Source organism: Eptesicus fuscus, chromosome 4, assembly GCF_027574615.1.
Source record: "Eptesicus fuscus isolate TK198812 chromosome 4, DD_ASM_mEF_20220401, whole genome shotgun sequence".
In the NCBI taxonomy this organism is placed as follows: Eukaryota; Metazoa; Chordata; class Mammalia; order Chiroptera; family Vespertilionidae; genus Eptesicus; species Eptesicus fuscus.
Window position 1 is genome coordinate 82009923 of NC_072476.1, and position 23743 is coordinate 82033665.

The window sequence follows — 23743 nt, forward strand, 5'->3', positions numbered from 1 at the left end:
ACTAGATAAGTCTCCTTTTCCCCCCATTGATCTCTCCCCAGCTGTCCCCAACCCCCAGCACATGCCCTCACCCCCCGCTCCTGTGTACCCCCCCCCCCCCCCCATTGTTTATGCTCATATGTATGCATACAAGTCCTTTGGTTGATCTCTTACTCCCTCACCCACTGCCTTCCCTCATAGGTTGGACAGTCTATTCCATGCTTCTATGACTCTGGTTCTATTTGTGTTCATCAGTTTATGTTGTTCATTATATTCCACAAATGAGTGAGATCATGTGATATTTATTTTTCTCTGACTGGCTTATTTCACTTAGCATAATGCTCTCAAGTTCCATCCATGCTGTTGCAAATGGTAAGAATTCCTTCTTTTTTATAGCAGCATAGTATTCCATTGTGTAGATGTACCACAGTTTTCTAATCCATTCATCTGCTGCTGGGCACTTAGGCTGTTTCCAAATCTTAGCTTTTGTAAATTGTGCTGCTATGAACATAGGGGTGCATATATCCTTTCTGTTTGTCCATTCATATTGTTCTTAGATGAAATCACATGGTATTTGTCTTTCTCTGACTTATTTCACTTAGCATAATATCCTCTGGGTCCATCTATGCTGTGGCAAATCACATAGGGATCTTGTTAAAATAAAGATTAGGATTGGGATAGGGCCGAGAATTCTGCATTTCTATTTTCTGCATAATTTTCATAATTTTCATTTTTAATTGCTATATAAACTATAGAATTAATGTAACATTACTAGAAATTTACATGTAATCTCAGTTATTTTGCCATTTGAATTAATGCTGCATTGAATTCCTCTTGACATATAGCTTTCTGCTGTTTAATTATTTTCCTAGGATAAATTCCTAGGAGTAGTTACTAGGTCAAGAAATAAGAATATCATTGTTGTTTAATGGGTATAGAGTTTCAGTTTTGTAAGATGAAAAGATTGTGAACACTGATGGTGGTGATTGTTGTACAATTGTTAATGTGCTTAATGTCAATGAACTGCACACTTAAATATGATTAAAATGGCAAATTTTATGTTATGTATATTTTACCATAATTTAAAATGTTTTAAAATAAAAGGTTATTTCCCACCACGTACAGTATCTTTGTATTTTTGTTGCATAATAAACCATTTGGCCTTTAGAAGAAATGACCAAATTAAGGGCCTCCATGTTTACTTCCCTTATATCCATATTGAGTGTCTTATGGTTTCTTAAAATGTTTGCTAAATTGTTGAGAAGAATTCTTCTTTTTTTTAATCCTCACACAAGGATATTTTTTTCCCATTGATTTTTAGAGAGAGTGGAAGGGAGAGGGAGAGACAGAGAGAAACACCGACATGGGAGAGACACATCGATTGGTTGTCTCCCGCATGCTCCTGACCAGGGCCGGGAGCCTGCAACCGAGGTACATGCCCTTGACCGGAATCAAACCCAGGACCCTTCAGTCCACAGGCTGATGCTTTATCCACTGAGCCAAATCGGCTAGGGTGAGAATTATTCTTTTTTTTTTTTTTAAACATATTTTATTGATTTTTTTACAGAGAGGAAGAGAGAGGGACAGAGAGTTAGAAACATCGATGAGAGAGAATCATCAATCAGCTGCCTCCTGCACACCCCCCACCGGAGATGTGCCCGCAACCAAGGCACATGCCCCCGACCGGAATCGAACCTGGGACCCTTCAGTCCACAGGCCGATGCTTTATCCACTGAGCCAAATCGGCTAGGGTGAGAATTATTCTTTAAGGATGCCTTAATTGCTTTTTTATTTCTATCAAGGTTGAAATCTGAACATTTTTTTGTGTGTGTGGGGTTTTTTACTATTTGTATTTCCTTCTTTGAAATGTATATTTATGTCATTGGCCCTTATTTATATTAGGGCATTGGTCATTTCCTTTAGATATATAAGAACCCTTTTATAATATAGTCTAATATTTCAAGTAAATACTTCGAGTCTTTATCTTTTTAATTCATATTTAAGAAGTAACTTTGTGATTTTATATCCCACAGGTGAATTACGGAAAAGTTTATAATGACAGTAGGAAAGGATTGAAATTCGCCGTCTCCTGTGGCTGCAGTTCAGAATTTGTTTTTGTACCATATGGTAGCACCATTGCTGTTTATACAATTTACTCAGGAGAACAGATAACTATGCTTAAGGGACATTATAAAAGTGTTGACTGCTGTGTATTTCAGTCTAATTTCCAGGTAAGAATGATACCAATGGGAATTTAAAATATTCAGGTAGGTAGTTTGCCAGACTAGTTGTATATAAAAAATAAATAAATATTTATATATATATCAGAATAAATTATAATTTAATTATGAGGAATTATATTTTTAATTCACATTTGAGTTTGGGTTCATTAATAAAGGCTAATATAGAATATATTTTTAGATGGTATAGGATATATATATGAATCAATATATAATACTCAACAGCTTCATTGAGATAAACTGTTTCTTTTGCATATGGGCTCCATTTATTTAGAAAACTTTGGCAAATTAAAGTAAGTTCTTACAAACAATCTTATTGGAAAAATAGAATATATGTGTTTAATCTCAAAATACAGTTTGTGTATCTTGATTTATGTATGTATGAGTCTGTGTAAAATTTTGTTTATTCCTTATTTTCTACCAGTAGCTAATAAGTTTGCTTTTGAGTTAATGCAACTTACATAATTTCTTAAATACTTATCTATAACTGTTAGTTTAACATGCTGACCTTTCTCTTTTATCTAACCCATGGAGTGGATTGATTTTTCAGAGAACATTTACAGAAATTACTTCAAGTACTCCTTTAAATGAGTTTAATATAGCAAGAGTGTTGATATTTCCCTGTTTTGTAGAAGAAGAAAATGAGGATCATGAAAGTTAAATACTGATAGAATGAAAATTATGGAATATTAGAGCTAGGAGTGATTTTAAGTGTCACCGAATGGAGCTCTTACTCATTTATTAATACTTATTAATTTGTGCCTGACACTATGCTGTAAGATATATAGGGTTGATTTTTCAGCCAGCATGCATCAGTATGGCAATACCCATTATTAAAATATTCAAATACATGTCCTACTGTCTGTTAAATAGTTGTTACACCAAGATGCCTAAGTGATCTCCAGCTTCACCCTCTCCCTTGGGGTCTCCTACACCTCATCTCAACCCAACAACTAAAAGGGACCTGCTTCTACTTTATGACCAGTATCTCTTCTGATTAATCAGTGTCCTGGTATACTAGTTGTTAAATATTTTTAGTGTTACTTCAGGGAGAAGAAAATTAAAGCCACCAGAGAGATTCCATGACACGTCTTAAACTTGCAAGTAGTTACTGACAGAGAATGATTATTCATTCAATTAAGTTATTAGAATATTGCACCTCTTTTCTTGTCCAGAGACACTTAGAGACACAGCCAAGGTTTTAATCCAGGTATTCTGACTATAAATTATTGTTTCCAACACATCAGAGCTTCCTAGCAGTTGTGCCTAGAATGGATTAAAAGTGTGCCAAAGTATTGATTCCCCTCCATCCCTACAATAGTTGGGGTAAGCCTGGAACAGCCAGAAACCTGGGGCCAGTTGCCTCCTGACAAATACCATTTCTGTATGCTATGTACTCAGATATGAATCACTGCACTATATCAGAAAGCTTCCAACTCTTATGCCATTTCATCAATTATGATTTCTGGGAAAGGAAGATAATTATAAATCTCAAAAGTAAAAAAGAGTAGCACTTTTACATCTATTTAGCATTAGAAACCTTTTCCAAATGAAATATTATATAAAACTCACTGTCTGAAAACAAAACGGATACTTATAGTAATCTATAGTTATAAATCCTATGTGACTGAATGACTGGCCGCTATGATATGCACTGACCACCAGGGGGCAGACACTCAACGCAGGAGCTGCCCCCTGGGGGTCAGTGTGCTCCCTCAGCCAACTTCTAGTGGTCCCTCCCCCTGGCTGGCCCCGATTAGCCCCGATTGCCAGCCAGGCCAAGGGACCCCACCCATGCACGAATTCGTGCACCGGGCCTCTAGTTCTATCATAAATATAACAAGATATACCCAACATGAAAATAAATAATGATAATAATGGATTGTAACCCATTGACTAAAATAAGGATCCACAAATCCATTCTGGTATAAGTAAGTAAACTAATAGATTGAAAGTCTGATGAAAAATAGGATATTTACATATCTCAAAGTACCACACTACAAAGTATTAATTAAAAAGGTAAAATGAGTAATTTTACCTTCAAAGAACCTGGCATACATTACCTTAATCAAATTATCAAAGTTAATATCCTAGTTATGGGACATCAATTCTGTGATATTCCTGGCAAAGATGCATCACCAGAATTTAGTTATAAGGAAAGGTAAGACAAAATGTAAGACAAAATTTGGTGTGTATCTTCAAAATTGTCATGGTCATGAAAGCCAAAGAGAAACTGAAGAAGGAAAGTAGAAAGACATGACAACTAAGGGCAGCATGTGATTTTTAAACTGGACCCTTTTGTTCTAAAGGACATTTCTGGGACAATTGTTGAAACTTAAATGGTATCTAAGTACTAGCTGATAGTAATATATCAATGTGAATTTTCTGATTTTTTTGCTGTAATTTTTCAATTATAGTTTATATTCAGTATTATTTTGTATTAATTTCAGGTGTACAGCATAGTGGTTAGATAATCATATACTTTACAAAGTGGTCCTCCTGATATTTCCAGTACCCACCTGGCACTATACATAATTATTACAATATTATTGACTATATTCCCTATGCTGTACTTTACATCCTCATGACTATTTTGTGACTACCAATTTGTACTTCATAATTTATCCACTTTTCCCCCCAGTTCTCCAATTCACCTTCCCTCTGGCAACCATCAGTCTGGTTTCTATATCTATGAGTCTGTTTCCATTTTATTTGTCTATTTTGTTATTTAGATTCCACATATAATTGAAATCATATGGTATTTGTTTTTCTCTGGCTTATTAGCGTAATACCCTCTAGATCTATCTATGCTGTCGCGAATGGGAAGCTTTTTCATTTCATTGTATATATGTACCACCACTTTATCGACGTGTCTATTGATGGGCATTGAAGTAGATTCCATATCTAGGCTATCCTATATAATAGGTAATATGCAAATTGACCATTACTCCAACACACAAGATGGCTGCCCCCATGTGGTCAAAGGTGGCCGCCCCCATGTGGACACAAGATGGCTGCCACAAGATGGCCAGCAGGGGAAGGGCAGTTGTGGGCAATCAGGCCAGCAGGGGACCAGGCCTGCAGGGGAGGGCATTTGGGAGGGACCAGGCCTGCAAGGAAGGGCAGTTTGGGGTGATCATGCCTGCAGGGGAGGGGAGGGCAGTTGGGACAACCAGGCCTGAAGGGGAGGGCAGTTGGGGGCAACCAGGCCTGCAGGGGAGGAAAGTTGGGAGGGACCAGGCCAGCAGGGGAGGGCAGTTGGGGACAATCAGGCCGGCACGGGACGGCAGTTAGGTACGACCAGGCTGGAAAGGGAGGGAAGTTAGAGGTGACCGGGCCAGCAGGGAAAGGCAGTTGGGGGGAAACCAGGCCTGCAGGGGAGGACAGTTAGGGGTGACCAGGCCTGCAGGGGAGGGCAGTTGGGGGCAACCAGACCAGCATGGGAGGGCAGTTAGGGGTGACCAGGCTGGCAAGGGATGGAAGTTAGGGGTGACCGGGCCAGCAGGGAAGGACAGTTAGGGGTGACCAGGCCTGCAGGGGAGGGCAGTTAGGGGCAATCGGGCCAGCAGGGGAGCAGTTAGGTGTCAATCAGGCTGGCAGGGGAGTGGTTAGGGGGTGATCAGGCTGGTAGACAGAAGCAGTTAGGGGCAATCAGGCAGGCAGGTAGGCAAGCGGTTGGGAGCCAGCAGTCCTGGATTGTGAGAGGGATCCCAGATTGGAGAGGGTGCAGGCTGGGCTGAGGGACACCCCCCTCCCCAGTGCACGAATTTCATGCACCGGGCCTTTAGTCCTAATATATAAAAAGCCAGGGGCCGTCATGACCGAAACAACTGGATGGGCAACTAAACAGCAGGCTGCGTAGGGCGACAAGGCCAGCAGGTGGGTTAGTTAGGGACAACCAAACGACTGAACAGCAGGCTGTGTGGGCAACCAGGCCGGCAGGAAGGGGGGCGTTGGGGGTGATCAGGCCGGCAGGCAGAGGCAGTTAGGGGTGATCAGGCTGGAAGGGGAGCAGTTAGGGGCAACCAGGTTGGCAGGGGGGCACAAAAAGGGGCAATCAGGCCAACAGGCAGAGGCGGTTAGGGTGATCAGGCTGGCAGGGGGCGGGGCAGTTAGGGGCATCAGGCAGGCGGCAGGTGAGCAGTTAGGAGCCAGCGGTCCAGTATTGTGAGAGGGATGTCTGACTGCCAGTTTAGGCCCGATCCCAGCAGTCAGACATCCCCTGAGGGGTCCTGGATTGGAGAGGGTGCAGGCTAGGCTGAGGGGACCAGGCCTCTATTTGGTGGAATCTTTAGGATTTTCTACAGTATCATGTCATCTACAAATAATGACAGTTTTACTTCTTCTTTTCCAATTTGGATGTCTTTTATTTTTTCTTCTCATGTGATTGCTTGGCTAAGACTTCCAAAACTATATTGAATATGAGTGATGAAAGTATTTCAAATTAGTACCAGCTTTAAGTTAATTAACTCACATTCACATCTTTGCTTTCTGTGTTATAGGAACTTTACAGTGGTAGCAGAGACTGCAACATACTTGCTTGGATACCATCCTTAAATGAACCAGTGCCTGATGATGAGGAGGTAAATATTGTTTGTACAAATTTTTATAGTGACTTCTAAATCATAAAGAAAAGTTTATTAATTTACTTTATGGGGGAGAAACTTTTAAAGCATTTCTTTCTATTTTCTGATTTTAAAAATAATTTGCCTGTTATAAGACCCTTGGAAAATTCAGAAAAATATTAAAAGAGTAATAAATTTCTAAAAGTTGAATTAATTACTCTTACATTTTTATTTACTACTTCTTTTTCCTGAGTATATGTGTCTTTTTTAACACTTAATATCATGCTTGGACATACAACTCGGTATCCTACTTTTCTCACTATTGTATAATAAGCCTTTTTCATGTCATTAATAACTATCGTTTTAATAATATTGCATTCTGTCATTAATATACCACAATTTACTTATAAATATTTACTCATAGACATTTCTTTTTATCATTATTAACAATTCAAAGTAAATATTTGTTCATAAATTATTTATATTTCTGATTACTTCTTTGGATAGAATAGGTGACATTTCTAAGGCTCTTTTTTCACACTGTCAGATTTTACCAATTTACATAGCAAGCAATCTGTTAGTTCCTATCTTAGAGCACAAATTGCTACAAATATGACAGTATGAATAAAATGCCTTAAAAATGTGATGTGTAAACAAAGATGAATCCCTAGTCTTAAATAGTAGACTGTTTTGTTTTTTTTTACTTTTTGTTGTTGTTGTTAATCCTCACCTGAGGATATTTTTTCCATTGATTTTTTGAGAGAATGAAAGGGAGGGAGAGGGAGAGGGAAAAAGAGAAAGAGTGAGAGAGAAAGACATCAATGTGTCTCTTTCTTATTGACTGGTTGCATCCTGCATGTTGCAGCGACCTCAGGTGCCAGGGATTGAAACTGCAACCGAGGTTCATGCCCTTGACCGAGAATTGAATACTGATGGAGAATTGAATCCAAGACCCTTTGGTCCATGGATCGACACCCTAACCACTGAGCAACTGGCCATTTATGTCAAGCTATCTGCAGGTGATATCCTTCGTACCAAAGATATTATTTTACCAAGCACTGTTAATCCCCTTATTGCCTGTGAATAATTTAATTTGGCCCTAATCTAAATGAAAGAGAAAAAAAAGACAATGACAAATCTTCAAGTGGCTGGCCAAACACTGTATGAATACCTCCAGATTTCATCACATGTCTAATTGGTTTATTATGGCCCTGATTAGTTTTAGTGCACAGCAGCTTTAAGTGACTGAATATTTTTCTGTAGAAAGCTTAATGTGGTCAAGTAATTTGATTCAGCCATTTATTTTGCATTATTATTTAATTACTGTGTCCTGCTGTTTGGGAATCACTATATACATTAAATCCAAGTTAAAACAGTATAGGTCCTGTTAGGAAGTATAACAATTATTTACCAAATAAAAGTTAATCTACTATGATTTATGTTTGGAAAAAGGACATTAGAAGAAAACTAAAATGCTTAATTTATAAAGATAGCATGTGATTATGGTTATTTATTTCCTTTTCATAATTTGAACTCCTCATCTAGAAAAATTTTTGTATATGAGAAATTAACCTGAACAAGGAGAAAATCAAACACAAGTTAGCTTTATTTTTGTTTTAGAGCTATAAATCCTTATCTTTCAAAATATACTGTTTTACTTTAAGATAGCAATCATTCTCATCCTATATAATAAGAGAGGAATATGCTAATTACCCATTACGCCCTGAGGCATAATGACCAACCGCCATAGTGACCTGATCCCGGATCTGCAGGAGGGTAGGGCATCGAACTACAAGTGGGGAGCAGAAAGCTACAGGACAGGGCAGGGCAGCAAGAAAGCTATGAGGTGGGGCGGGGGGGGGGCGGGGGGGGGGGAGGTGGAGCTACAGGAGGGCGGCAGGGACCTATTTGGGCACGGATTTGTGCACAGGGCTACTAGTGTTAATATAAAATGGTCTGTGCTAAGATTATTTTCACAAAACTTTAGTTTGAAAGATTTCTGTGAATGTAGGTACAACATGAATGTGATCATTTTACAGATACCCAGTGGAGAAGTCCATCTATACAAGACTTCCTGACATGTATATTTACTGTTTAATTCATATTTAAATGTTTTTCATCTCAACTATAAAATAAATAACTCCTGCAGTTTCCCAGAGAGGCAACTACACAGTTCAGAACAAAACATACATACACACACTCAGTCTTTAGTTTCAGGAAATTAAGTAATAATAAAACTGGTAGGCAACTGGATTTGAATCCCAATTTGGCCATTTATTAGTGGTCTGGGACAAGTTTATATCTCCAAGTTTATATCATCAAAGCAAAGTTGTTTTTAGGATCCCTTTCAGATCCACCCTTAGGTGAGCTTTACTTCCCCATCAACCAAGATATAATCGATTATGGGTGTTTCTTCTGAAATCCTAGATAGAGGAGGAATTTAGTTCTGCATTAGAAACTGATGGGTATTGGGCAGTAGGAAAAAATGTTACGGTCTTGAAATATAAATCCTGTTATTTAATTGACAGGCTGTTTTATTATATCAGTAATCTGCCTTCTTTTTCCCCCTCTTCCTAAAATAGTTGTGGTCAAAGCAAGCCTATATAACTCTTAATCAATTTTTCCTTTCTGAGATCTATAGGTCAGCTACATTACAGTCTAAATTTGACCTCTCATCAAGAATATTACTTCTTTTTTAGTCACATAATACAGAGCTGTTTTATTTATAATTTGTGGAAGTATATAATTACTTGCTGACACTAACAACCCTATATTCTACCTATGGAGACTTTCCAGTAATGACCATTAAGAAATTTAGGATTTATCAAGATGTATGTGTGGTAGATGTTTGTTTCTGTTCTTCTTTCCCAGTTTTTGGACCTGGATTAGATCCCCTCTAAACTCATGCTTTCCTATTTCCATGACTTTTGCAATTATCTGTCAATAGAACAGGCAGCCTGGTAAGGTAGAGATGTTCAAGCATAGAAAGGATGTCCACTAGGAGGAGATGTTGTAGAGAAAACTGTTGGTAGTTACACTTGATCAGTGGGTCTCAAGCAATAATATGTGTACACATCCATACATATTTTTACTGCAGCTTTTAACTATAAGTATGATGTTTTGATGTTTTATTTGTGATTTTTAGCAATAAAATATACTTCCTATAATACATTACAGTATAAGAAGTAATGTTACTACTATAATGTTACTACTATAAACTAACATTTATATACAACTACATTTCAATTTTCACTTAATTATTTTTGTTTCTTTGCTCAAAAATAACATACAGTAAAATATAATTTTACTTATCTGTTGACTCTCCAAATGAAATTTAAATGTTTAATAGGTTACATAATGGTCTTCCATAGTGGAATTTGGAGGCATGACCTTTATATGGTTTATCCATCTAGGGATGTTTTTGGTAGATATATAAGGCAGAGTTAAAGACTTCCAAAGATAGAGTAGGAAAGAGAAATCACCTTGCCCTAAGGTCAATGCATCTTTGAATAAACTCTCACTAGATAACTTAGTAAAGTTATAAACCCAGTAAACATTTGGATGAAAGAATAAATGAATATAGTTTAGTACACTACTCTTGCAAACCCATGGACTGCTGCTAGAAATAAGTGAATAGTTAGCTGAAATTTGGTAATAGTTTGGTATCTGGACATTTGGGGTACAATGGAATTTTGTTTGTACAACTAAGTGATGATAGTCAACATTAGGTTTAGTAATAGTGACAATAGCCAACATTAGGTTAGTAATAGACTATAGGACAGCTATAAAGAATACCTAAATTAATATATTGTTTTACAACCATCCTGGCTGATACTTTGGGTATTTACTGGAATGTCTACTTTTTCTACCATTATCATTGTTTGAACTATAAAATTATGTCATCCTCGTCATCAAAAAGGAAATGAACATTCTCAGACATACACTAGGGATTACCCTTACCATAAAATATTGCTGTATGTTGTAAAAAGGAATACATGTAAGATAATTTGAGTAGTCTTGGTGGTAATTTGAGGTCTTATAGCAAATGTTAAAGCTGCAGAATAAGAAGTAAACCTGGCTCATAATGCCCAGACACTCAAAAAAAATGAGACCATCTTAAAGCCCTTTAGTCATTTGCCAGAGAATAAGAAGGTAACCATTTAAAATGTTTCCCAAAAAGGTGAGTTGCTTTAAAATACCACAAGTAATTAAAATTCCTCTAGTTTCTGATTACCTTTATTAGGTATGACTCTAAAGTTGTCAGAATACTATGATGTTTTATTGTTTTAAATAAACATCATCCAAATGCATGTTATCTTTCCAAGAAATCTCCCAGGGAAACCTAGTGCTAATGACAAACATGTTACCATTTCTGACACATTTTTGCATTGCTTCTGAACCCCTTTACCAAACATAAAAAATAAATAAACCTCACAACTTAATAACCCAAATTACTTTTTGAACCAAAAATGGTATTACTCAGGTTGATGAATACCTTATTCTTCATTTTTGGATATTTGCTTATTTATAAAAGTCAGGTCCATCCAAACAATAAAAAGTTGTCTAGTCAGACTGTAGACCTGGCTCCAATCTTAGCCATATGGATGGTAATTTGTTACTTTCTCCAGATAATTCCAAAGAGTTGCAGAAATACAATAGCATCATGGTGTGTGTGTGCACACACTTTCACGAGCTCACATATATGTATGTGTTCTGAGGTAACTGCTTTGAGGGAAACGTAGATAATTTGGATAAAGTCTGGTATGTCTATTTAAAATGAAATTACATTTTCTTATATAGTATGTGGGGTGTTTCTTACATTACCTGTTTTAAAAATAAAACAAGTTATATTGTTTCTTTCAAAATACCTAATTGTTTTTATCTGATATATTAATAACTATATTGTGAACCTAAAATCATGAGATAGATTAATCAAATCTTTCTTTTCCCTCCCTTTTTAGACCTCAACCAGATCACATTTAAATCCAGCATTTGAAGATGCCTGGAGCAGCAGTGATGAGGAAGGATGAATGTCAATCCTAAGTACCTTGTGTCTCTATTAATGAAAATTTTAAAATGGGACTGTTATGGTTTTTTTTTTTTTTGTAACTGTTCAGTAATAGCTAAATTAGCTCTGAATTTGGATGATTTTTCTCCTCATGTTTTAAAATGTGATAAAAGTATGCCCTAGCTAGTGTGGCTCAGTGGATAGAGTGTCAGCCCTTGGACTGAAGAATCCTGGGTTTAATTCTGGTCAAGTGCACATACCTTAGTTGCAGGCTCGATCCCCAGCCCTGGTCCGGGTGTGGGCAGGAAGCCACCAATTGATGTGTCTCTCTCACTTTGATATTTCTCTCTCTGTGTCTCTGCCCCTACCTTCCACTCTCTCTAAAATTAAATGGAAAAATATCCTCAGGTGAGGATTAACAACCACCAAAAAATGTGGTTAGTATTTGCATGAAATCCTAAAACAGGCTTCTATGTAGTATATTTAATGAAAACATATCTCTTGATCCCAATTGCTGTGGCCTAGGGCAGCCCCTATTGCTATAGTTTCTTCACTTAATTAGAAATTAAGGAGATAAGTCACGGCACCCCATGTGGGATCTTGAGCGGACTGTGTGAGCTATAAGATGCTGTCTCTGAGGATGAGCAAGTGGTGGTTAACAGCACTGACTTTCTACTGGCTACACCATCAATCTGTTCATTTTCACTTTCAAGGACAATTTTACTGAGGATGACTATATCAAAAATAATAGTTGAAAAGTTAGCATAAAAATATTTTATTCTTATTCATGCATTTGGTTTTTGTAGTGATTTCATTTAGTTGACTGTTGTCTAGCTTGATGTTAAATATTTTTGGATTCATTCTTCCCAAAATTCAAGAAGTGCACCACAGGAATTTTTTTAACTTGGGGAAAATCCCATGTTGCCTTTATTTTAACACAGCAGATGGCAGCTTGTACTCATACTTGAACTTCCTTTCTCTGAATCTTGTTAAGATGTGACCAAGTTCTACTTCATTCATCAAGACAGAAAATTTCCTGACAGGGAACCAGGCTTAAACATGAAATGTAATAAAATTTCTAGTTTACTGTCTACTCTTTTTTGTGTCAACCCATAAGTTATTATCATAAAGTTAATCTGATATTTCCTTTCTTCCTGATTCTTATCAGCAAGAAACGTGTAAAAGTTTTTATGAGCTTGAATATCAAGTACATAGTTGTCAAGTTTTTAAGTATGTAAGTGCTAGACCTCATATCAGACTTTTCTGGACAGATGTTTTATATAAACTTACTTTATTGTTGATTTTCTTAAGCTATTACCAATTTATTCTCACTTCCCTGCTCCTCTTGGTGAGGATAGTATGCTTATGACTTTTGAGAATGCTATTGAAATTGGAATTTTTTTTTTTTTACTTTTAAGGAAAAATAAAACTTCCTTTAAACCACAAATAACTGTATTGCTTCCTTTTTTTTTTAACATAAATTAACCCATTTATTATAGGCTAGCAATGTTTCAAATTGTGCAGCTTCTACTGGTCTTTCCATTCCTTCAGCCTTCTGATGGCAAACTTCACTGTGCCGGCAGAAACGGTGTTGTAGGTCTAGGCACCACCAGCTACTGTTCTCATGCCAGATCCCCACAGCTCACCTCTTCATCCTGACTTTGCACAGAAGGAGCAAGTGTACTTGGCGTGCTGGCTGATTTCAGTTTTCTCCACCATTTTCCTGAGGGAGGCACCATAACGGGTCCCGTATTTACCAACAACTCCAACCTTTTTGATGCATTTAGCAATGTCTCTGCAAACTAGGTCAGTACCCAAGAGAGTGTATTGCTTCTTTCTAGTTATATAAATACAGTCCGTTCTCCACATCTCTGGGTTTCACATCAGCAGATTCAGTCAACTGTGAATCAAAAATATTTCCCAAAAAAGAAAGTTACATTGTTACTAACATTGTTACTAATTAGGCCTATGATGGTTGTGTCTGTACTGAACACATACAGTTTTTTCTTGTCATTATTCCCTAATAATACATTATAACAACTATTTACATTGTATTAGGTATTAGAAGTAATCTAGAGATGATTTAAAGTAATGGGAAGATGTATGTACTATACCATTTTATATAAGGGACTTGAGCATCCTGAGATTTTGGTTTTCATGGGGGGTCCTGAAACCAATTCCCTGCAAATACCAAGGGAAGCTGTATACATGTTCATTGGAAAAAATTCACGCAACATAAAAAATTTACCCAAAATAATGTGATGGTCATGCAGAATTATACTACCAGAGATAACCACCACTGACATTTTTAGTGGCATTCTTCCAAGCATCGCTTTGTTACACATAACAGGATGTTCAACATGCTATCATTATCATGGAAACCCCCCTCCTTCCTCCCCTTCCTTACTTCTTCTGCCACATGTGCATGGGCTCTCCTGAGAGCTGCTGCTTGTCAGTATGCAAAGGGTCTCATGCACAAATAGAGCTGATGCCACCATTGCTTTCCTAGTTCCCCTGAGGTTGATTGGGACACCCTAGGGAAGGGGCCACAGCTCATAGGAAAGGCCACTTGGCACCACTAGGAGCTTATCAGGTAAACATCCAAAAGGAAAAAGTTTAGCTGCCTAGAAATACAAGCCATTGTAAAAGATTTTGTTAAAAAAAAAAAAAGTGGGGTGCCCTGGCCTACCCCAGTGACTGGAGTGTCAGTTGGTTGGAATGTCGTCCCATGTATCCAGAGGTCACTGATTTGATTCCAGGTCAGGGCATATACTCAGTTACGAGCTCAATCCCCAGTCAGGGCATGTGCAGGAAGCAACCAATCGATGTTTCTCTTCCTCTTAAATAAAAAAGGCAGGGTATGAGGAAAGAATGATTATTCTGTTGATAGGGGTCAGGTCTTCCCAGTGAGAGGTTGCCTAGAGGTACCTGGCTCCTTCAGCTTCTCCCCTTCCCCTCTTATCAGCCAGATAGAGTAAAGATGTACTACACTTTCAGGAGCAAAAGCCTGAAAAAGGAAGAAAACAAAGGAAAAAGATAGCTATTTTTGGTGACTCTAAGCCCAAAGGGAAAAATGGAAACTTTAAATCTTAGGCAATAAGCAAATGCCAGTTGAGCAAACATAGTTCTAGTCCTAGATTACTTACTGATTTAAAAACAAACAAAATCAGACCTCTAGCTACAAGGGGAGAAAATAAAAGGTAATTAAGTAATAAATACATATATAATAGCAAAGTTTTATAATTTGATCCAATTAGAAGCTCAAAATGTTTATACTAAACTAGAGGCCCGATGCACGAAATTCGTGCAAGAGTAGGCTTTCCTTCCCCTGGCTGCCAGCACCGGCTTCCCTCTGGCACCCGGGACCCGGGCTTCCCTTGCAGCCCCGGCTTCATCCAGAATGACATCCGGTCTAATTAGCATATTATGCTTTTATTATTATAGGTTAACATACAAAATAATTTATATAACAAAAAGATGAAAAGGACCCTTATGATGGATCTCTATGATGTTGATATCCATTGTGGCCCTCATACCTAGTATCCAATATTATTAAAATTACTGATTCTGTTCAATCAACAACTGGTACATATTTTGCTCTTGTAGATTTGGCTGACGTTTTCTGTTCAGTGCTTATTTCAACAGCCTCTTAGCTACGGTTTGTCTTCACCTCAAAGTGACACAATGCACCTTTTCCAGGCTACCCATTGGGTACTTCAACAGCTTTGCACACATTCTTTGCAGATAGGATCTCCACTGTATCCACCTTCTTCCAGAAACAGGTATGACATTACATGGATGACATTCTCCTCCAAGGAGATTCATTTGATGCAATCATTTAGGATCTACAGGCCCAACATCATTTAGTACTTCAGGGGTTCTGATGATATTTATTTACAATTTTTACTTCTAAATTAAAATCAACAGGCACTCCCGCTAGACCCCTCAAGAGACTGGCTACCTCTTGTTGCCTCCTGGAGTCTCTGGACCACTTAAGATGACTGTAAGTTAACCAAGGGCTTCTGATGTAAGAAACTGCCCTTCTTAGCCTCATTCTGTACTCTGTTAAAACAACAAATGAAATACATGCTGGGCTCTCTGGAAAACAGAGGCTCTCGCTGTGACCTTCCATAACCAGCTGCCTATTAGTTATGGGTCATGGAAACAGCACATCAGAAAGGCAACACAGCTACTGAGGCTTCTTTAAGACAGGATGGAACCAAACGTGCTTTCTAGCATATTCCACCAGCATGAGGATGTGGTTTTCCCTGTCCTCTGTTTCTTACTAGATGCCATGGTACTAGAGGATGCCACCTCTAGTCCACATGGCTATCTGGGAAGCCACTTGGGATTCACTGAATGAATAGCAATGGGAGTACATAGACTACATACACAGCACAGCTAACCATCATACAGGATGGAGCTCAGTGGAATGCAGATTTTCATCTTAGCCAGGATGTTCTTAATAAAGGATGGGAACCTAGAAAAAACACACTTGGCCAAACTTTAGGCAGTCATCTGAGTGCTAGATGCCCTGGTCAACAAGTAGCCTCATCTTCATATTTATTATAAACAATTGGGCCGTTGCCTAAAATTGCCCCTTTCGGGAGAATAGAACAAACCAACTGTGGGACTCTTGCCTCCCAGATATCCAAAGTATAAAAGAAATCACACATCTTCAATGTATTAAGGCCACAATACAAAACCTTGCCAGGACACTCTACTACTTTAGGGGTTACAGACATGACTAATAATTACCAAGACACATTTTACTTCTCGAAATAAACAATGCTAGTCTCTCAGAAAAGGTATTCATAGAACTTTCATTTCTCTAATAGGTCCCAAATAGCCATTTTAATTGAGATACATCTGGTCTTCTTAAACAACTTCTTTTTAAATTTTAGTCAGGTAAGTACACCCCTAAATGGGGTTCTATCTTGCTCCAGTTCTTTCTCTTAAGTCAAAGCTCCTTGTCCAATTTATACCTCACACCAATTTTAAAAACTTTCCCTTCCCCTTATAGATAAAGGGGGATGCCCATTGCCTCCATGTACATAAAGACTTATATATGAGACCCTTTATAGAATGTCTTCACCTATCTTTATAATTTTTTTAATCATTCCTACATCCCAGAAAGGCTGGAGGTCAGATAAAGGACACATACTCTCCTGAGATCCATTAACCAAATTGTCCATGGACCAGACAGCTGCTCATCTTGGTAATAGGGGACCCAATTGAACCTAAACTTCCTATTAAGCCTGTTCTTTACAATTAATTAAAAATCTCAAATAGAGGAAGTGTAGTTCTTTATTTTCTACTTTTTTTAAGTAGACAATTGAAAAATAGAAAAAACAAGGAAATAATAACCCTGTTGCGACCTCTCTTAATTCTCTGTAGGAATCTACAAATGCCCTGTATCCTCCTGACTAACTACTACTGTTTAAACTCATGCAGGTGATCATAAACTTTTTCATGGGTTAATGTGGCTCTCCTGGGCTATGCTTTCTCAGGGCTTACAAAGAAATGAATGCTAGAATTCTAGCCTGGTTTGTTATTTGTCACTAAAAATACAAGTGAGGCAGTGTTTAAGACCCAGCTCCTCTTAATGCCTTGACATTCTGCCAATCGTTATTTAATAGGGCTGTAACCTTAGGCCTGGCCAGTGGCTTTGTTTCCTTGGCATTGGTGGTCACTCTTGAAGGCAAAAAATGACTGGCTCAAGTGGCTTCTCTTTTGTTCATCTCATTGTTTGTGGCTGGAATTAGCTACAGCACTAAATTAAAGGCTGATAACACCTTCCTGTTTAAACAACAGCAGGGGCAGGAGAGCTGCTACTTCCCAGTGGCTCGCACTCCCCAGCTTCTCGCCGCTCCAGCATCATCCATTGTTGTATGTCTCTATATAAATATACTGTTTTAAGTTGTGCTAAAATGAGGAAATAATAATCTTGAATAAGTCTTTGAGAGTTCAGTTATCTATTTCAATTTTACTGTTTTAATGTTTTTATGTACTAGTATATTTATGCAAAATTTTGTCAGTTTCAGTAAATACTGTGGAAAAAGATTTAAAATAACTCAGTGACAATCACTATGAACATTGAAGATGGTAACATTATGAAAAGTAATTGTAATGGCTTCACAAAGAAATAAATAATAAACAATGAACTGGAAATCAGAAGAACTGAGCCTTAATCTTAGTTTTACTACCAAGTCAACAAGTAAACATATGAATTTGAATAATATGTTTTTACTTTCTTTTCCTCATTAGTTAAAAAAGGAGGGAAGGGGACAGAAAACTGGAATAGAAAATTGTTAAATTCATTTCGCTCCAGAATCACACATTGAAATATTTAGAAAGCATTTTTAAGTGGCAATCACTGTGTGAAATACATAGAGGCGTATAGTCAAGATTAATTGACATTCATTGAAGGCAAAGGTGAAGTGTCTTTATAAAAGTTTCATGAATTACTCTGAACAACCATTCAAATTCTAATGGAAGGAGTATGCTGTTTTGCCTAAACTAAAACTTTTAAAGTTTCCATCTATGTTATTATGGAGCCACCACCATTTAAGCTGTTTTATTTAACAAGTTACTTAGCCTCCCTGAGCTAATTTCTTTATTTGAGGAAAGATAATAAAATACACTTTACAAAGTTGAAATAAAGTTCTGACATGTAAGAATTGTTCAACTAATAGAACTCTTATTTAAAAATCTCAAGATTATTGTGGTCTGAGCTCTTACCAAAATTTCCTGAAATTTCAACTCCACGGGACATTGTCTGCATATTTATTTTGTCTTCCTCTCCTTTCTAGAATGTACACTCTTAGAGCAGGGGTTTTGTCTGTTTTGTTTATTGCTTATCTTCATCACCTGGAACACTGCTTGGCAAATAGTAGATGCAAAAATATGTATTTATTTATTGAATTAATCAGTGAAACCACACCATTAACAGGCACTTAACTGCAAAGCAACTCCACTCACAATTTGCAAATAATAAAGTGCTTAATTGTGTTATTTTTGTAATTTACTATGTATGACATTTTAAGTGTATTAAATATTAGTTAATAAGTGGGTATTACTTTAGTAATATAGCCTTTTTCTTGCAAAATGGCAAAGGGTCCTATTTGCAAGCTGCTACCAACCTGTACACGAACATAGATCCTCCCTGAATCCTTTAGAGGGCTGCTGTTATACTGGAGACTAGCTTGGTGATTCTCAATAGCTAAACAAAATTAGGGGAACTTTGAAACCTTGAGTTTAGATTTCTTAATATGGTCTTCTCAAACTAGCCCATTCCTACCTGGTAATATTATGGTTGGACTGAATTTCTCCATTGTCTTAGGCTCTAAAGTTTCTTCTCTAGTGTCTCTCCCCCTGCACCCTCCCCTCCCCCCAATCATGGAAATATGACAGATAGTTCTGGAAATTTTATATATTTCAGGTCATTGAGTAGCTTTGAACCCAGAAAGAATGTAGGAAAGGAAAGATAAGGGCTCACAATCCCAGATGCTTACAAAAGGCAGAACATGGTAAATAAGTGAAGGGGTGGGGATAACAAGAATCAAATGTAAGAATTATAGTCATACCCTTTATTTTTATTACATTTTGATATCAGCATATAACATAGTAAATACATAATATTAGAGATTAGATTTTCTGATGTAAAATCAAATACCCAATTAAAAGTACGTATTTTGGTTATTATTTATTACTAGTGGCCCGATGTATGAATGAAGATTCATGCAAGAATGGGCCTTCATTCCCCTGGCTGCTGGCACTGCCTTCGCTCTGGCTGGAGCAGCCTTTCTGCCTTCCTATGCTGCCCAGAGGCCCGGAGCGGCTGGGGTGGTGCGGGATGCCTGTGTCCCGCCCCATCCACGGCTGCTTTGTGCCTATGTATGCAAATTAACCCACCATCTTTGTTGGGTTAATTTGCATACTCACTCCTGATTGGGTGGTGGGTGTCATGAAGGTACGGTCAATTATGTTACTCTTTTATTAGGTAGATTTTTAATCTTGACCTGGAGAAATGTGACATTTTTTCCTATGTTATTTGAGAGCAATATTAATTTTATTCAAGTGAATAATTTAACAATTTTTCACAGATATGGTTTTTCCAAAATATAGATTTCTCAGTAAATTTTTTGTATATTTAACATATCTGAGTTGTTTATATCATTCAATTCATGGTTGGTTTTCATACCTACACTTCAGTATGCTAACTTACATTAACTCTTTATTCATATTATCAATATTAGCTGAGAAAAGGCAAGTTTGTTCAATTTTACAAATATTTATTTGAAATCAAATAACTTTTTTAGAATTCAGCTCTTAGCTCCACAAGGGGTAATCATCACTTAGGTTACTGGAAAATGATTTCTGCATATGAAAATAGGCCAGCCCTGGCTAGCTTGGCTAGAGTATTGGCCTACACAGGGAAGAGTCATAGGTTTGATTCCTGGTCCAGGGCACAATCCTCAGTTGCAGATTCCCCAGCTCCGGTAGGGACAAGTGTGGGAGGCACCTAATAGATGTGTCTCTCTCACGTTGATATTTCTCTCTCCCCCTTCTTCTCTCCCTTCCACTCTCTAGAAATCAATGGGAAAACATTTCCTCAGGTGAGAAAAAAAATAAGCCGTATTTTTCCTGGTTAAGTTAGTTTCATAAAGGCACAATTTGATTAGATATGTGATGAATAAATGGATAATTTGTTTAACTGGTTGTGAACACACTTATAGAGAAATGGAGTGTATAGAATGTCAACCAAAGTCCCAATCTTTGACTAAATCTTCACTAATGGATCAGCTGACCCTTTCTTTCGATAGCAAAAACCAATTTCTTTTATCTATCCAAAAAAATCCCTTTGGTCTCGCACATCATCGATGTGGTGCAAACCCTGGTAGTATATCTGTTTCATAGTATTAATTACTGCATTTGTGACATTCTCTTTTTCTAAATTAAATATGATTCCCATTTAATTATGAAATAAACATGTTGTGTGACTTGTGCAAACTGCCACCATTGGATTTAAGTTTTGTAAAACAAGTCCAGTGTCAGTACCGACTTGCTGGATCACCTCTTGCAATCCTGTTTACCCACTTTACTCATTACACAAAAATAATTTCCTGATATGCCCATTATTCACATGATGTTCAAAAGTTATACAAACTGTTAAAACCTTTGGACATCACAAATAACTATAGCTAATTAGGTGGTGTTTATGTATTTTATATCTGTACTCTCATTGGCTGGGGGAGGGGAGAATATAAACGATTTAACCATTTCATGCAATTTGTACTAGAAGCCCCTTCACCACAGCTTCAACATGCTAGGAAATGTTATACCTGTTTAAACTCAGATTTGCAAGTGTTAGTTTCTGTTCAGGAAGCAATACTAGTACATGCTGCAATCAACCTTTTTGTAATCCCATCATTGGCAACAGGTTTTCATGCCAAGAAAAATTTTTTACTTAATACTTTCTACACCATTGTCACAACTGTGATTTTCAGTCCATTAAGTTTTTTATTAAGCTAATTTGTCATTTCGTGTCTTTGCTATTCTGGTCATAATTCTTACTGTGGCTAATTTCATAACAGCTTCTTAAGTACATTTAGTATGATGTGCGCCAGTAGTGGCTGTGCTACGCGTATTAGTCATGTAGGAAGAGCCGCTTCTTCCACAATGACATGCACTCTTCCACTTCTCATGAAACACATGGCTGGCTGGCTTTCATTTACTCATTTTTTATGGAGAGAAAAGTAGTGTGATGTGACGATACCTGGTAGCTCCCAGTCAGTACTATGAAGACATTAGGTAATGGTGGGAATTATGATAAGCCTGAAACACCTGTCCAAAGGCAGCAGTTTTTATAAATTAGGGTTAGGTTTACCTGATAATCCATGATAGCTTAAATAAAACATAAATGTATTTATTTTTAAAAATAAGTTTTTATTGTTTCAGAGAGAGGAAGGGAGAGGGAGAGAGAAATAGAAACGTCAGTGATGAGAGAGAATCATTGATCAGCTGCCTCCTGCATGCCCCCTACTAGGGATCGAGCCCACAGCCCCAGCATGTACCCTCCTGGTTCATAGGCCGGTGCTCAACCACTGAGCCACATCTGCCAGACTAAATACATTTTTTTAAATAAAAGCCCAGAAGGCAGTCCTCAGCTGGTGTGCTGGTTCAAAGACCATCAAGAAACGAGGCACTTTCTATATACTTACTCTCATACCCTCTATTAGCTTCCTCCTCGTGATTCAACATGATTGCAAGATTCATTCATGTTAAATAATATTCTATTGTATGGATATATCACATTATAGCTATTAGCTCATTAGTGGATGGTCATTTGGACTACCACTTTTTGGTTATTATGAATAATGCTGATATGATCATTTGTGTACAAGTTTTTATGTGCATACATGTTTCCATTTTCTTGGATGCCAACTATGTGCCAGTGAAGAAAACAGACGATTTTGCTATTCTCAGATATTTCCATTGAGAATAAATATTATTAGCATGACCTTAAAATTGAGACTGAATACAATAAAAAATAAGCATTTCTCAAATGTTTTATTAAATTAATTGATTTACTCAGAAAAAAATAAATAAAATTGAGACTGAATAAATGGAAATGGAATGAGAAGAATGCAGTTTTTAAAAGATGAGAAGATATGATCTTATACTGAAGTGAAGGGAAAAGACAATATGTTAAATATGAAAATCAAATATGTTATTGAAAAGTGTGCAGGAGAAAAAAAAAAGAGAGAGGGAATGGTAATGGGGAGTAGAAAACAGCATTAAATTTAGATAGAGCAGCCAGGAAATTCCTCACTGAAAAAGATGGAATTTTGAGTAATGAACTGAAGTGAGCTATGCAGACATCTATAAAAGGAACATCAAGTAAAGCAGGAGCATAAATAGAATGTCCAAGGATCAGCAAGACAGGCAAATAGGGAAGAGTAATTAGGGGGATAACGGTTAGAGATGATGTGAGATTAAGAAGGGCCTTGTAGGTCCCTGTGAAGGGGATATGGGAAGCCATTGGAAGGATTTGAGCAGGAGAGAGACATAATCTGACTTTGATTTTAATAGGATCACTCTTATGTCGGTGTGGGGATTGGTTGAAAAGGAGCAATGTGCAGAAGCAATGAAGAGTTAATAGTCTGTTATTATCCAAGCAAGGGATGATGATAGGAGCTTCAGGATGTTGGAAAGACATAGATGGGAGGAAGTTTGGCTTCAAAGGTGGTTCAGAAGGCCAGTTTCTTCATCAGCAGATAAACTCTGGAATCTACTTCAAATACATGCAGGATGTTGGCAATACCCTGCAGCCTCATGAACAGGCCCCCATAGAACATGTAGGCAGAGAAACATGTTGCTGCTTTCATCTCCCTCAATCTTGTATACTTCTCCAGACTTTACATACTCAAATTGGTCATACCTGGAAGGTCTATCATGTGGGGTTGTATTCACCATCATCCAGTGTACCATCTTCACACCAGGTACTGGCTATGACCAACCGGAACTTCTCACCCAAGTCTACAGGATAAATCTGAATGTTTACATCTAAAACAAGGTCCATCATGAAAGATTCACTCTCACAATGCAGTCAAGACACTCGATCCAACTTCTTGCCCTCTGGGTCAATGTCTTTCACATCAAAAATATTGCCACCATGGTGAAAGGACTATGAGAGTAGCAGGCGCTGAGTGTGCAACCACAACTAGTGGTATACTACCTCTCATGGAAAAAAGCTCTCTTCCTTTTCACGGAAAACACCCTGAAGTTATTCTTGACTTCTTTTTTCCTCTCTCACACCCCACATCAGATCCTTGGGAAATCCTGTTGATATTATCTTCAGAATATATTTTAAAAACCTGATCACCTTTACAACTACTAGCCTGGTCAAGCCACTTTTATCTCTCAGGTTTTGTAAGACCCTTCTAATC

At 37.5% G+C, this 23743-nt stretch overlaps 1 protein-coding gene and 2 pseudogenes across 2 annotated transcripts in view; 1 reads left to right on the forward strand and 2 right to left on the reverse strand.

Moving 5' to 3' along the window:
- The window catches only part of ERCC8 (ERCC excision repair 8, CSA ubiquitin ligase complex subunit), a 34614-nt gene extending 22748 nt beyond the window's left edge, over window positions 1-11866 (forward strand). For both annotated transcript variants that reach the window (XM_008161849.3, XM_028139501.2), the window contains 3 exons: window positions 2013-2210; window positions 6722-6802; window positions 11746-11866. In XM_008161849.3, the coding sequence (XP_008160071.3) occupies window positions 2013-2210; window positions 6722-6802; window positions 11746-11814 (348 nt within the window). In that variant the 3' untranslated portion in view covers window positions 11815-11866. The remainder of the gene's footprint in view (window positions 1-2012; window positions 2211-6721; window positions 6803-11745) is intronic.
- A 1453-nt stretch (window positions 11867-13319) lies between these two features.
- On the reverse strand, window positions 13320-14508 carry LOC103305315 (60S ribosomal protein L37a-like; annotated as a pseudogene).
- Window positions 14509-22988: 8480 nt separating this feature from the next.
- LOC129148730 (DNA-directed RNA polymerases I, II, and III subunit RPABC3-like) lies at window positions 22989-23391 on the reverse strand (annotated as a pseudogene).
- Between the last annotated feature and the right edge of the window lie 352 nt (window positions 23392-23743).